We start from the raw sequence: 15,919 nt of genomic DNA, 5'->3' as shown, positions 1-15,919 counted from the left end.
CTGGAGCACAAGACGGACAGCTGTGCCGTGGGAAAGCTGCGAGAGGCAATCCACAGCCACGTCAACCAACAAGCTTGTGCACTCCGAAATGCCCAAATCTAAAATGTCACTGCCCAAAAATAAAACAAAAGCAACAATAATGGACGCCACTAAACCCTGCACCACAACGCACGCCGAGACAATTGAAACTGAAACCGAGAGGGAGCCAGAAGGGGACAGCAGAGATGGACAAGTACTTGAGGCAATAGCTGCACTCAGATCATTTATCGACACCAAAATCGATGAGGTCAAGTCCGACATGCAATTAATGCGCCAAGATGCACGTAACTTAACGGAAAGGGTCACCAATGCTGAAAGAACACTCAAGGAGACAACGGAGAGTACCACAGACCTGAAACTCGGAGTCAGTGAGCTAGAAAAACGAAAACGAGTTGCTATGCTGGAAGCAAGATCTGTGGAAACGGAAGGGCGCGGCCGACGCAGCAACATTAAGATTCTGTGGGTACCCAAAGGAATCGAGGGGCCCAACCCGACCGGATATGTGGAAACATTATTACAACAGGAAGTTGGCACGGGCAGACTGTCGCAAGGCTTTGCGGTAGAAAGAGCCCATAGATCCCTCCAAAAGCGACCTCTGCCGTGCTCATATCCCCGCCCAATGATCGCAAAGATCCTAAACTTTCAAGGACAGGGAAGCCATCCTTAAATACTCCAGAGAAGGAGGAGTTATAGAGTGAGACAACTCCAAAATAACCATCTATCCCGACTACACACCAGCCGTACAGAGAGCGAGAAACTCCTTTGTACCGATCAAGGCCAGGCTCAGGCAACTGAATCTGAAATACATGCTACTCTACCCGTCCAGACTGAAGTTGATACACAATAGACGAGCAGTATTCTTAGAAAGACCGGCTGCTGCCACCATGTGGATGGATCACAACAACCTGGCGGATGGGGCAGAAGTGGCCACCTGATGGACCCCGATGTAGTTAATGAAGTGGGTGCGAAAAGTCATAAACTGTTTTGGCCACTAATGAAGGAATGGCTTTTTGATAGTGAAAGACCATTTGAGCATTATATTACAATCGAACGGCTGGAGGCCATGCTTGGTCTCCCCAACTGAGCACACACACCTAACCTATGAAACGACTAGTGTGGGCCTGTTGCCAGCACGAGAACATTCGCACTTGAAACCCGAGATGGGAATTGACAGCGTGAGGGCGCCTGCGCGCTGCAGGAGAAATGCAGTTGCTGGGCGTAACAGTTTGGTTTGAGTACTGATGACACAAAGGCCGGGAAGGGGTGCAAACTGGTTTGGGGGACCCCGAGAGGGGATGGATTGACACAAGGCGGGGGGAACTGGAAACGGGCTGGTGTAGCAGACCCGTAGAATCATGACGCAACAGCTTAATGTATTGACGTGGAATGTAAGGGGGTTGGGCACATACTTGGAGGAATAGGATCAAATCTTTCTTACAAAGGAAAAAACATCTAGATTGCCCTACTACAAGAAACACCTCACGGCAGAGGCCACGGCTAAACTGAATGACTGTTGGGGGGGGTGGTTAGGGTCAATGGTGCTTTCTACTCTAAATACACCAGAGGGGTATTCACGTGGGTGAGTCTGGAGGTGCCTTTTGAACTGATGGGCACATAGATAAACAAAGAGGGTAGATACCTGATGAAGTGGGGAGTTATTGAGCATATCAAGATCTGCATAGTGAACTCCTACTTCCCCAATCATGTCATAGCTGCGCACCTCAAACTATCGTGCGCCAAAATAACTCCCCACCGGGACAGTTTCTTCATGTGGGGGGCGGGGGTGACCTCAACTGCACAAGGGATGTGGTCCTGGACAGATCCAATCCAACGCAACACCAAACACTCGTAACCCCCACCAGTCATTGAACACAACAATAGACTACTTAGTGGATGTATGGCGGGAACTCCACCCTACTGACAGATGCTACTCGTACTACTCCTCTCCCCACAGTGTATACACCAGGATAGACTATCTTCTCACAGATAGGGACCTATTCTCGCAAATAGAATCTGCGCAATACCTGGGCAGGTCGATTTCTTACCACCCACCATCGCTCATGCATTGGACAATCAGAGGCCCTAGACCTCCCATACCGATGCGGCGAATGCCTACAGGAGCCCTTACAGATCAGATCTTCAGGGCAGGGCTCAGGGACAAACTCAAAGAGTTTACATGCATTAACCAGGGCAGCGTGGAGCGTTCAAGCACACTTTGGGAAACGCTGAAGGTGGTAACACGAGGGGAAACAATAGCGAGCGCAGGCAGTATCAGAAAAATGCTAATCAAGGAATTGGAGAGTCGGGAGTGGGCAATACAACAGCTGGAAACCAATTCCCAGGGAACCAGAGAAGATGAGGTCAAACTGATAGAGGCTAGAAACAAATGCCAAGAGAAATGGGGGCGGTTATCCAAGTTTGATTACACAACATACACTGCCAGAGCACATACGGAAGCAGACAAGCCGAGTAGACTATTAGCTTGGATTTGTAAGAGAGAGCACCCGAGGCACCTACCTACTGAGATCAAGGACGAGGGAGGGGCGGTACACAAGAATCGATTAATGACACTTTTGTTGCTTTCTACTCCAAATTATATGCACAGGACGCCCCGGTAGCGGGATCAGACGTACGGGATACACTAGAGGAGATAGGACTCTCCAATTTAAGCAAAACGCAACGGGAAGCACTAGATGAGGAGATTATCTCTGAGGATGTGACAGATGCAATCCGATCCTCATCCACTTGTAAGACCCCAGGAAGCGATGGACTCCCCCCAGAGTTCAACAAAGCCTACTCTGACCCCACTATTACACAAAGTTTTCAAGGAGGCGTAGGAGACAGGGAAACTGCCAGACAGCATGAACACAACATTGATAGTTCCGATACTGAAGCCAAACAAATCCCCAAAAGACTGCGACTCATACCGCCAGCTGGCTATGCTGAATTACGACAGTAAAATATTGACCACCATACTGGCCAAGAGACTGGCCAGGGTGATAGGGAACCTGGTATACGAGGATCAAAATGGTTTTGTCCCAGGCCGTAACACGACGGCCAACTTGCGTCAGCTCCAACACATCATGGCACAGACACAGGAGAGCGAGGTCCCCAGGGCGATACTATCACTAGATGCTATCAAAGCATTCGACTCGATATATTAGGAATGGCTAGTGGAAGTTCTGAGGGAATTTGGGTTTGGAGAGGGTTTTGTGCGATGGGTCAAAGTGTTATACAATGCCCCAATGGCTAGAGTTAAAACTGGCAGAACGGTGTCAAAAGCATGGGCAATACAGAGAGGCACCAGGCAAGGATGCCCGTTATCACCCATGCTATATATCCTGGGTCTTGAGCCGCTGGCAATATACCTCAGGAAACAACATTATGACGCAGGGATACGGGTCGGGGGCTAGTACAACAGAATATCACTTTATGCTGACAATGTCCTCTTATATGTAAGCATTGCTTACATTAAGCAATGCCCCGGTATTGCTAGAGATACTGGATAACTATGCAAGAACATCGGGAATACGGTTTAGTAAACAAAAGTCCTGTGCATGTCCGTTGGCAAAACTAAGAGAAGCGAATGTACTGGACTTGCCGAAAGTGGGAATCAAGTGGCAACCACATGAGTTTAGATACCTGGGGGCCAACATCAAACACACCCTGGAGCTTACACATGAGTGCAATACGGTGGCTGTAATAAAGGGTCTACGCAATTCCACGAAGTTGTGGGCCAAGCTACCTCTATCGATGATGGGTAGGGCGGCCATCACAAGGATGATTATTCTTCTGAGATTCCTGTACTATTTCCAGAACACATGCTACAACATAAAATCAGAGTTCTTTAAAAAATTGGAAGCTCTGCTCAGGCATTTCCTATGGGGTGAGCCCGCCATAGGCTGTACTTGGCAGTGCTGACATTGCCACAGAGGGAAGGAGGGATAGAACTTCCTGATTTAGAGAAGTACTATCTAGCGGCACAGCTTAGTCACATTACCAGGTGGCTATCTGACGAGACCACAGCTGAAACTAGCCTTCTGCAAGGATTAATCGCTGCGCTACACCTAAAAGAGGTCTTGTGGGTCCCTCCAATGGGCTCAACGGATACCCCCATGATAGTGCGACTGGGTAAACAAGTGTGGAACAGGACCAAATTGGTGCTCCGCCTGCAACACCCCTACACATCGGATATACCGATGTTGGTGGACGTTTGCAAGGTGTCAGCTGACCTCCCCATAATGACACACTGGGAAAGGGCGGGTTTGTACACCTGGGGAGACATGTTCGAGGAGGGAGTCTTCAGGGACTTTGAATCATTGCAAACACGGGAGGGGCTAGCGAAGGGGCAATTCCTATAGTACCAACGGATCAAACACACAGCCAAAAGGGAAATGTGATAGCTGGCCAGAGGAGCCGACAACGAACCTTCTGTTGATGGAGATGTATAGTCTAAATGATGGCTGGAGACCTATGCCCAGACTTTATGGTCAGTTATCAGATAGGCCCACTCCCTGCAGTGCTACATTAAAAGAAAAATGGGAGAGAGACCTAGCTGTTACAATCACTGAAAAAGAATGGGAAAGGGTGCTGACCTATCCGAAGGAGGTGTCTAGGAATGCCAGATTCAGGCTAATACAGCTAAATGTACCGTGTAGGACTTATATGATCCCCCCTAAAAGTGGCAAGTTTTAACAAACAAGCACGATCAACATGTCCATGGTGTAGTAATGAAGAAGCCGACCTGATACACATGTTCTGGGGGTGTCGTAGAGTGCAGGGGTTCTGGGAAAAAGTAGAAAGAACATGTCGTAAAGCAGGGGTGAACAGGTATGATTGGACTCCAAAAGAGTGCCTTTTTGGCACATACCCCAGGCTGAGTAAGCATAAACATATCGTGAAACTAATGGACATGGTGTGCATACTAGCGAAGAGGGCAATTGCAGTGGCATGGAAATCAATCTCCTGGGGGCCCGCAATATGAGAGGTGGTTCAAAGAACTAGAACGATGGTCGGCAGCGGATACTGCAGCTTTGAACGCAGGAATTACTATGTCCGACGGCGACATGAGTGTAACATTTTTGGCATAGAAGGCACTAATCAGAGACATGTTCCTCCCAGCAGACGGCAAACCCCCCTGAATTGTATAGAAACACGTTACACATGTGAGATCCAATGAGAAGTGGACATTGCAATAATTAACCAGGAAGGCCCCCCCCCCAAGTCGAGCGCTGCAGTATCAGAGGCATGCTCCCACAAACTCATGGTCAGCTAGGACCTTAATTGGCAGGATGACAGACATTGTTTGTTGTTGTTTTATGTTTAATTGTTATCAGTTACCAACATCTTGAATACTGCACCATATACTGTACGACGTAACCTACAACTTGCAATAGATGTATGTTCACAAATGCAAATATTTTTTTTTTTTTTAAAAGTAAGTCAGGTGTGAGCTGGATTAATACTGAATTTATAATAGTTCATGTCATCAAATCCAATGGGTTATCAGTTGGAGCAGTTTGGCGTATCTGTAGCCAGGGCAGAAGGGCAAATTGCGCAAGAATATTGGCGAGATGGGGGACGGATAAACTAGATGTTTAGTATTTTTCGGAATACTAGGTGCTACTAGGCACTGATGATTCGGCTGGGATGGGAATTCCACAGTTTGCCATTCTGCACAGTGAGAAAGTGCCAAAGATGAGTTTTAAGAACCCAGGGATTATGATGTGCAATTGCGATTTGGATATTAGCCTTGAGGTCTCAGATATACAGTCATTCACAATGGCACTTGGTGCATGTAGCATATGTATCTAGTTGCCACTTTAACTGCCAGCTAAATGGCACATCTAGAGTATGCATACCTCCAATCCATACCAGGTAAATAGTCAAAAACACACGAACTTCATTTCCCATTAGCAAATAGACTTGTAACGAGAAGTGCTGGGTTTAGCCGCTTCTGAACTACTTCACTTACCCTGCAGAATTCATGGAACACATCATTTGATCTTCATCTAACTTGTCAAACGGGTTAAAGCAGCAATATCTGTTGTTACATGTTCCACAGCAAAACGCCATGGAACAGTATTGTTTGGTGTGCCACTGGCCATAAGTATCCACGTATGCATCACAGTCATCCCCAGCAACAACTGAAAGAAGAGAAAAAAAGACTTAATTCAATCCACAGTTACCAATCACATGTTTAATCCCACTCAGTGTATATTCGAGGAACAAATAAAAGATGTGAATTTGAACCTAAAGCCACAACAGACATTTTCCATTTGTTATTGACTTATAATACCGGTATGACTGACTCATGTGTTGAATCAGATGAAGCACACGGGACAGGAAGAAAAGAGGGGAGAGATGGTGGGCGAGAGAGCCAATTCTGCCTCTTGAGAACTCATGGTCATTCTCGCATGACAGCAGGGCGCAGATGCAGGGAATGGGTATCCATCCAGTTGAACTTGAGGTGTACCAAAACACAAAAAGAAGTTGAGAAGCCTCTGTCACAGTACGGCTCTTTTCCTTATATACTCCTTGATAGCTCCCAGGACTCAACAAATGGTCTCGACCAGAAGAACAACCGTTGTTAATGAGGAAAGTCATTTTATTTAGTGCAACAGTGACCTTCTACCACCTTTGTAATACATGTTTGTCTTTCATTCCCATTAACCCTCGGAATGTTACCAAACCCATCAGTTTTTGCGCTATTTTGTTTTGTTTTCTGTACATTGCTCAGTGCTTCGAAGTAGTTATGCTGCAATCATGCGGCATGTAGAACATCAAAATAAAAAAATAAAATAGAATAAAAGAAAGTCAATAGGGTTAGCTTTGTGTAGATAATTAAACGCAGCTGTATGCAGAGCACGGCACAGTTGAGTAATTATTTGTATGCGATTGTATGGTAATTATGTTGAAAGGATTCCATGATTATTTACGATAGTCTTCATTAGTCGGATTCCTACTCTCCCTCGCCACATTTATCAGTGTTTGTTGGTTGCCAGTATCGAGAGGTATGAGAAGAGGAACCGGATGGTAAAGGACCACAAAGTGGGTGGAGCATCTTGACCAGATGGAACTTGGACAGTGAAACAGTTGGGAGAGATGCAAGGGACCAGTTTGTTTCTGGTAATACCATATTTTACATCAGGTTACCATTCAGATGCTTCGACTGGGCTATACCTAACTGGGACCAGTATTATGAGCTTGTTTGGCAAATGATCTTCTGTGATAATTAAATCCGTCCTATTCTAGCCACTAGCAGATTTTATTTTTGCTTTGGCGGTTCCTTACCTCTGCTTGGTCCAGGCGTTGCTTCGTCCCCTCTTTTGCTGTTTTGCGTTTGGCTTCTTTCTCCACCTCCTCCTTCCCTTCCCATCCCACTCCCCTATCTCTTCTTGTCCTACCTTAGAAGTCTCCCCTACTCTCAAGATTCTCTGCTCCAGCGTTCCGGCTCCCACTGCTCTTGGTGCACTAGGTGCTAGCCCTCCTGCTACTATGTGCCTCCGGCCCTAAACGCTGGGTTCTTCTATGTGGCTGCTTCCTTCCCACAACTGCTGCACTTCTCCATATTGAATCTCTTGCACCTTTATCTTTGGACTATTCCTCTTTCTAGAATTCTGTATGTCAGTGGCAGTTTTCCTTGCCTTTCTTCCTGGGGGACAGGCAATTGTCAGTAGGAAAACCATGGCCGAACGCCTTCTAACAGGTAAATCCTCTCAATATCCAACAGAACGTACGGCTGATCAGGTCATTTTGCATATTGCTTCTGCCTCTGTTCGCAATACCATCATACGCGCCTCTGAGGAGCTACTGGCCTTTGGATTTGATATTTCGATCGAACCTCCGGCACAGACAAAGAGTATTAATGCTCGCGCTCTCTCGCCACCATCAAAGGCCGATGCCACCATAAGCTGCAATGACCTAAGGCAGTCGCTTGCTGAAATCTCACTTAAGCACAATCAAAACCTCCAGAGCAGCCGAAAGGCTACATGGGATAACCAAAAATCTCATTCAGGTGATATGAGACAATAGCCATGACGTGAACCCTGGTGCGAGTTCCTATCATGGAACACGAGAGGTTTCACGCATCTTTTTAACAACTTTGAAGCTGACCTCCAGCGACTGGTTGTAATCTGTTTACAAGAAACGTGGCTTGTTAAGGCTCCAACGAGAGATGGCTTTGAAGTTCATTTGAACTCCGCCGTAAAAAACCTACAAGGTCGCCCCTACTCTGGGCTACTTACTATGATCAAAGTCACTAATCACTGGAAAACGTTGGAAGTCTCCAACCCAAACTCTTTCACTCAGGGGATTCTAATGCAATCAACTCAAGGCATTATAGAAGAGCGGCAAAACCTTTTGATCATTAATGGATACTGGAATCCTCACAAAATCAGCACAGCTCTCTTTTTAAAGGCCATTACTAGCCTCATAGACAATGCTGTTATAACACACAGAAACCTGTCAATAATTTGCTGTGGGGATTTAAACTGCTCCTGGTTTGGCTTTGACAACACCCGACAGGTATACTTACCACTGGCTTAACATGAACTCTCTAGCCGAAGCAAGGCATGGATGAAGGCTTTACAAAATAGAAATTGCCATCTGGTGAATGGAAATGTCAAAGGCGACGATCCCCCATCTGCAACCTGGCATCGTGACACCTCTCATAGTGTCCTGGATTACTTTTGGGTGTCTCAGAACAACCCAATGACGAAACACCCAATGAGATTATTATACCTGGTGTTCAAAACCTCTGATCCTACCCCCAGGATAGGACTGAATAGATGGAATGGATGGAGTAGATGGAGGGATGGGATGGAAGGGGTGGATGGGATGGATGGAGTGGACGGAATGACGCATTTGATGGAATGGAGGGAATAAAAGAGCAAATGGAGTGGATGGAGCAGATAGAATCCGATGAGTAGATAAAATTGGATGGTGTAGAAGGAATACTTTGGTGTGGACGGAGTGCAAGGAATATATGGAGTGGATCAAATAAATGGTTGGAAGTGCGTGAAGTGGTTGAAATCGGATAGAGTGGATGGAATTGGCTGGAATCAGATTGAATGTATGGAGTGTGTAGAGCGGGTCGAATAGAATGAGTGGAACGACTGGAATTAGTAGAACGAGTGGAATGAGGTGGATGGACTACAAGGAGTAGGTGAGCAGATGGAGTGAACAGAGTGCTTGGAGAAGATGGATCAGATGTAATGAGTGGAGTCGATGGAGTGGATAAAATCAACAGGAATCTGGATGAAGCAATTGGAATTGAATGAAGTAAATTGAGTGGAGGGAATACATATAGCGAATAGGTTGGATGCAACGCTTAGAACGGTTGGAATGGATAGAGTGGATAGAACAGATGGAATAAACTGTACGAATCGAATGAATAGAACAGATGGATCGGATAGAATGAAAATAACAGATAAGAGTAGAAGGAGCAATCAGAAGGGATGGAACAAATGGACTTGACGGAACAGACAGAGTTGACAGAACGGACAGAGTAGATGAACAGACATAGCGGATGCAACGGATAGAGCGGAGGCAACGGATAGAGAGGAGGCAAGGGATAGAGCAGATTGAGCAGATTGAACAGATGGAGCGGATTGAACAGATGGAGCGGATTGAGTGGATAGAACAAAGGAATGGATGAAACGGACGGAGCGAACGGATGGAAAGGATAGAGTGGATGGAAAGGATAGAGTGGATGGAAAGGATGGAATGGATCAAACGGAGGAGTAGACGAAACGGACGAAACGGGTGGAGTGGACGAAACGGGTGGAGCGGACGAAACAGAAGGAACGGATGGAGCGGATGAAATCAAGTGGATGGAGTGACGGAGTAGATCAAATTGGATGGGATGACTCGAATGGAACTCAACAACATGGATGGAAATAGGTGGTATTAGACTGAACTGGGACAGAGAGGATGGGGCGGATTGAGTGACCGAATGGATGGAGTGGATGGAATCGGATAATACTAATGGAACTGGATAGAGTAGATGCAACTGGGTGGAATAGATGGAACTGAAAAGTGTGGATGGAACTGGACAGAGTGGATGGAACCGGACAGAGTGGACAGATCTGGACAGAGTGGATCGGAATTGGACAGAGTGGACGGAACACACGTATCAAAGGGCACCTGTTCCCATGTTGTTACCATATACATGTATCCCCCTATATATGCTATATATCTGTACCCCCATATGTATCTGTATCCTCTTATATACCTGCATTGACCCCTGTCACTATATATCTGTACCCCATATATATATGTGCCCCATATATTCTTGTATCCTCCCCTGTCGCTATGTATCCGTATGTCGCTATACATGCCCCACCTCCTACCCACGTGCCAGTTCTAAGGCGCTGTTACAGATAACTACAATATCACACCACTACGCTTACTCTATACTATACACCATCATTCAACTAGAACACAGCTATACCCCTGATAATTGGGCCTAGCTGTTCACATACGAATAAGACCCCATGAGCACCTCATCACCCCAATAAAACACAGCTAGCTGAACACATTCCGGCTAGCTGTTCACATAGGCGTTCCTCAGGCCTGACGCAGCCAGAACCCAGTCTGGGTGTCCAGCCACCAGACTGCACAAATCCAACTGATATCTTCAGCACCACACCTATCGCTGGGAAGCAGCTATCATCCAAAAACTACACCAGCTGCACACATATCCGCCGCCCTTTACAACTAATCCAGAACAGGACTGCAAGACTTTTCCTTGGCCTCAAGCCCTGGGATTGTATCTCTCCAGCTCTGAAATCCCTTCATTGGCTCCCTTTGGTTGCAAGGATTAAATTTAAAACCCTTTGCATTGTCCACAAGGCTTTCTGGGGCCTGGGTCAAATTACCTTCAACTATCCCTCCATAAATACCTCCCTTCTGGAGTCCTTCGCTCCTCTACCTCCAACTCCCTCAGGGTCAGTCGTTTTTCAAAGAAACAAGCTGGTGGTAGATCTCTGTCTTTGGTGGGCCCTCCCTCTGGAACTGCCTACCTGCCACCTTGAAACTTGAAGAGAACCATCTACGGTTCCGGAAGCTCAAGACCTCCCTCTTCGCCCCTCTTCTCCCCTGCTGATCTGCTTTTTCTCTCGGAAATGCTGCACCTGGCCACCCTCTTCCCTTTGGCCCAGATACCTGCTCACCCTGCCACCCTCCTGCACTGTCTCCTGGCCACCCCATACACTAGGGCCTGTATCTGTACCCATACAGCCCCACCCACTCTGCACTTATCAGATAATCCCTATCTGACTAACCCTGCACTTGGCCACTCACAGGCTGCACTACCACTGCTTTGGATCACCTTATTTAGTTATTTTACTTATAATTTATCTTGTCCTCTTCTATGCTCTGCACTTTCCAATTTCTCCCCCCTCCCATGCACGTTCCCACTTTTCCCTTCCCCATGCACTTGCACATTCTCAATGTCACTCGGCCTTGTAAGATCGTTGTTTTTGTTTTCTCCCCTGTTCCCATCCCTTTGCCTGGTCGCGCTCTGAAACACTTGTGTACAAGCGCAATATAATTTCATATCAAGATTCAATGTTATTATAGATAGTTTGGAGAAGGAGAGAATCCAATTCATGGTCACCGTACAGTTCACAGACGAGCTGTGTGTCGTTGGCATAGTTTGTGAAAAAGACATTCAGATTGTCCAAGAGGTCACACAATGGTCTTACATAAAGGTTAAAGAGCAGGGGAGAAATGCAAGCTCCCTGCGGGACTCCACATGAAATGTCTAATAACGGTGAAGTAGCATCACCACAGCATACTCTAGATTTCCTGTGAGAAATAAAAGACTGGGCCCATTTAATGGAGTGGTCACTGCATTGGCCAATGTCCGCGAAAGTGTAAAGCAGGCCCTCATTGTCCGGCAAATCAAAAGATGCCGACAAGTCCAAAAGGACAAGTAGCCCAGATTTCCCGTTGTCTGAAATACTGAGCACGTGTGATTGAAGGTACAAAAGAGCTGCCTCTGTACTATGTAATGGACGAAAGCCTGATTGCCTAGCATGCAAATTGTCATTTGTTTCAACAAAAGATTGTAGTTGTAGTATGGCACTCTCCACAAGAATTTTCAGAAGAAAATTACAGTTTGTGATAGGGCGTAAGTTGTTTGGCTCTTTGGGATCAAGACCGTTTTTTTAATCAATGGTGTAACAGTGACCTTTTTGATTGGGTCGGGTAACTGGTTATAAAAAATTAAAAAAGGAATTCACAAATCTGACATAGAATGGTGCAAATATTTCCTTATGTTGCAGAATAAGTCTTGGGAGGATCACATTTTCTGGGCATTGAGACGGGCGTAGAGAGGACAGTGTATTTAACATGTCTGTGAGGGTAATGGGAACAAAACAAAAAGAAATGGGGGTCCTTATTTGTCCCGGGTGTTGAGAGGCGGTTGTCATGATAGGGTTTTTATTAAGGTTCAGTCTCATTTTATCACAAGCTTTCTCAACTATTATCTCAAAGGCAATTTGGGTCTTGGCACAGTCTTTGTCTATCAGTGGCACGTGGTTGGAGGGGATGCCAGATTTATCTAGAGATTTTACTATTTCAAAGAGCTTTTTGGTGTTATTTTTAGATTACCCTATTTGGGCATTAAAGAAGCTTTTCTTTGCTTCAAAAGTCGCAGTTTTATAGTTTTGGTCTAGAGCCTTCCAGATGGCTTTCGTGAGTTCAGTAGGGTTTTTTAGCCTTCTTGTTTCTGCTTGTCTTTATCTTTTTCACAAGACGTAGCTCTCGAGTGTACCAGCTTTGATGGCCATCGTTCTCCCTAATTAGTCTTTTTCTAACTGGAGCCACGTGTCTAACATTGCACGAAGAGTGGAAGTTGTCCACTAAAGTAGTGGGAGTATCCTGGTTAGTGGTGGTGCTCATTATCTACTCCATACATCCTTTTAGATTTTCTGCAGTGACCTTCCTAAGGTTGCGACTGGAGACACGTTTGACTGAATTCTTCTTATGAAGGCAAGGGTGTCGAAATTGGGACTGGAATAGAATAAAATGGTGGTCGGACCAAATACATGGCTGTGTACTATCAATCAAAATATCAAGATTTTGACCAACGACCCAGTCCAGAATGTTGCCTTTATCATGAGTGGAGGAATCATTAAAGACGTGGAAGTCAGCATTGTTTAAGGCTTTTTCAAAAGCAATGGCCCTTTGTCATTGTTGTTATTCTGCCAGTGATTAAAATCCCCCGCCAATAGCGTAGCACAGTTGCGACTCTGTAGATCATGTAGAATACACACAATGTCTTGATTGAAATTGGGTATACTGGATGGGGGGGGGCGGTATACTAATACAGCATTAATGCAGCTTTTTTTCATGGGAGTCTTTTTGACATGGAGAATTTCACAGTCGACATAAGAACTAGGTAATTGGAATAGTCCTAACTGGGTTCTAGCAATGACTGAACCTCCCCACCCCCCCGGTCTACAGTATGGCTCACACAGTGTGATGTGTAACAGTCTGGTGTAGCAAGGCCACTCAACGGGCCACTAGTGTCCGTCGTCCAGGTTTCTGTAAGAAGTAGGAGATCTAACTCCTGATCCACTACGTATTCCTGGATGTTGATCGCATGCTTGATAAGCAAGCGAGTGTTCAATAAAGCACACTTCAACTAGGAGTATTAAAGAAACAGTGTCTGTCGAGAGGGTATGCCCCTCATCTAGTGACTTAATGTGACAAATAGAATGGACCAGATGTAATGAAAACTACCAGTAAATAACCGTGCCCTTAATGGTCACTTTTGGCAACCATTTATTTATTGCGCAAAATAAATACTGGACATTTCAAAAGATTCCACCAAAATCTTGAAGGCCCAAAGGATCTAATTGTGTCAACATAAAATAATCTTTTGGTCCAATTCCATTATTAAAAGGTTTCATTTGTGTATGCGTAGGACAATAAGGAATTGCCTTAATATCAACAACCATGTATGTCATGGACCAAATGACGCATATTGCTTTAGTTGAAATGATTTTGTTCACACTTCGATTAAAGTATTTGTGGGCATTCACAAATTTGGTATGGTTGGTTGTGCAACAAATCCGATCGTGGCATGCAGCTTGGTACTTCTAATTGCCAGGACGTTTGGAGCCCAAGAGAAGCAGGCAGAAAAAAAAGAAGGGGTGGGGGTAGCACTCACCAGCAGCCCAGGGCAGGAGCCAGACAGCCTTCCCTGCTCTCTGGCAGTAAGAAGCTGATTATTGCTGCGAAAGCAGATTTAACATAAGCACAGAAGGTTCATTTCACAAAATGGATGCCTCCTAGTGCTTGAAATGTATGTCTGAGCCTCGATCCCCAAAAATTGTACATAGGAACTTTAGAAAATATAATTTTCATATATATTTTTCGTTATGACCTATCTTTTAAAAAATGTAAACTTTTGAGTGAACTACCCCTTGAAGGAACAAACATATCCAGCTCCTCCACCCCTAAATCCCTTCTACTACCTGTACGTTGAAGGGAGGAAACAGATGAACCGATGTGTATGTTGTAATTGTCAGGACTACTGTAGATAAATGAACAGGCCATAGACCAGGAAATCATGCTGACAATTGACTATGGAAAAGAAAAAGAAAAAGAAAACAGTTTGCAGGGGACATGAGGGAAAAAAAGACTAAACAGAATAGGGAATAAAAACATAAAATCCAAAAAGGTGGAGGTTGCGAGCAGAAGAGTTTTAATGTCCATAAAATCCAAATAACAAGTCAATAGGGAAAAATCCTAATGTGGAAAGTAGGGTCACAAAGCCAGGTAATTCAATATGTCGCCAAAGAGGGTAAATATAGTAGCACGGGTCAGGAGAAATGCAGAGTTAAATAAAGCCAGGTCAAAGCCAGTGAGTGTAAATCCAGTAGTGGTGGTCAAGGGAAATGCAAAGTAATATAAAGTCAGGTAATCCAATATGTCGCTAAAGCCAATGATGGCAAATCCAGTAGTAGGGGTCAGGAGATATGCAGAGTTAAATACAGCCAGGTAATCCAATTTGTCATCAAATCCAATGAGGGTAAATCCAGTAGTGGTGGTCAAGGGAAATGCAAAGTAATATAAAGTCAGGTAATCCAATATGTCGCTAAAGCCAATGATGGCAAATCCAGTAGTAGGGGTCAGGAGATATGCAGAGTTAAATACAGCCAGGTAATCCAATTTGTCGTCATAGCCAATGAGAGTAAATCCAGTACCAGGGGTTAGGAGAAAAGCTACGTCAAATAAAGCCAGGTAATTCAATATGTCGCCAAAGCCAATAAGGAATCGGGTAGAAGCAAAAGCCAGCTAATGAAACCAGAGTCAGGAACAGAACGATGGCATAAGAAGCAAAGACAGCCCAGAGGTACTTGAAACAGCCTACCTAGAGAAGCGCAAAGCCCTGGAATGCCAGTGCATTTTAAGGGATGCCGCGGGCCACCTGTATCAGTGAATATGGCGTCAATGTGTCTGTTCTGAGCAACGTGACATCACTGTGCATGTCTTGCTTGTCCCACAGCGCTTTGGGGCTTGTAATGAAGGAGCGTTGGTGGCACCGATGACGGCACCATGGAAACCACCAGCCTTCGGGGTACCCAAGAGCATGGAACCTCTATCTTGCCAGCAGGGATCCTGACCATTTTTAAACTTGTTATGTTAAAGTTTTTCTTAAATTGTCAACACATTAAATCAATTTTATTTTTTAAAATGTCAAAAGATGTATTATTTATTTTTTATTCATTACATTTGATTATAAGCCCACACCCGGAGGTATCACGGCGTGGGTTATAGAGTTGCGTTACAAACTTACTGGTTACAGGATAAGAACATCATGTGATTAGAACAAAGACAATTTCAATGTGGTTACAACAAAAAA

At 45.1% G+C, this 15,919-nt stretch overlaps 1 protein-coding gene across 1 annotated transcript in view; it reads right to left on the bottom strand.

Annotated features, from left to right (window-relative positions):
* LOC138566488 (protein shisa-5-like) overlaps positions 1–15,919 on the bottom strand; it is a 538,445-nt gene that overhangs the window by 410,286 nt on the left and 112,240 nt on the right. Inside the window, exon 2 of the mRNA XM_069643854.1 lies at positions 6,014–6,185. Coding sequence (XP_069499955.1) covers positions 6,014–6,185 — 172 coding nt within the window. The remainder of the gene's footprint in view (positions 1–6,013; positions 6,186–15,919) is intronic.

The sequence above is a fragment of the Ambystoma mexicanum genome, chromosome 2p, assembly GCF_040938575.1.
Source record: "Ambystoma mexicanum isolate Mex_15411 chromosome 2p, UKY_AmexF1_1, whole genome shotgun sequence".
Classification (NCBI taxonomy): domain Eukaryota; kingdom Metazoa; phylum Chordata; class Amphibia; order Caudata; family Ambystomatidae; genus Ambystoma; species Ambystoma mexicanum.
Note: the sequence above shows the minus strand (reverse complement) of the source record. Positions and strands in the feature narration are given on the sequence as shown.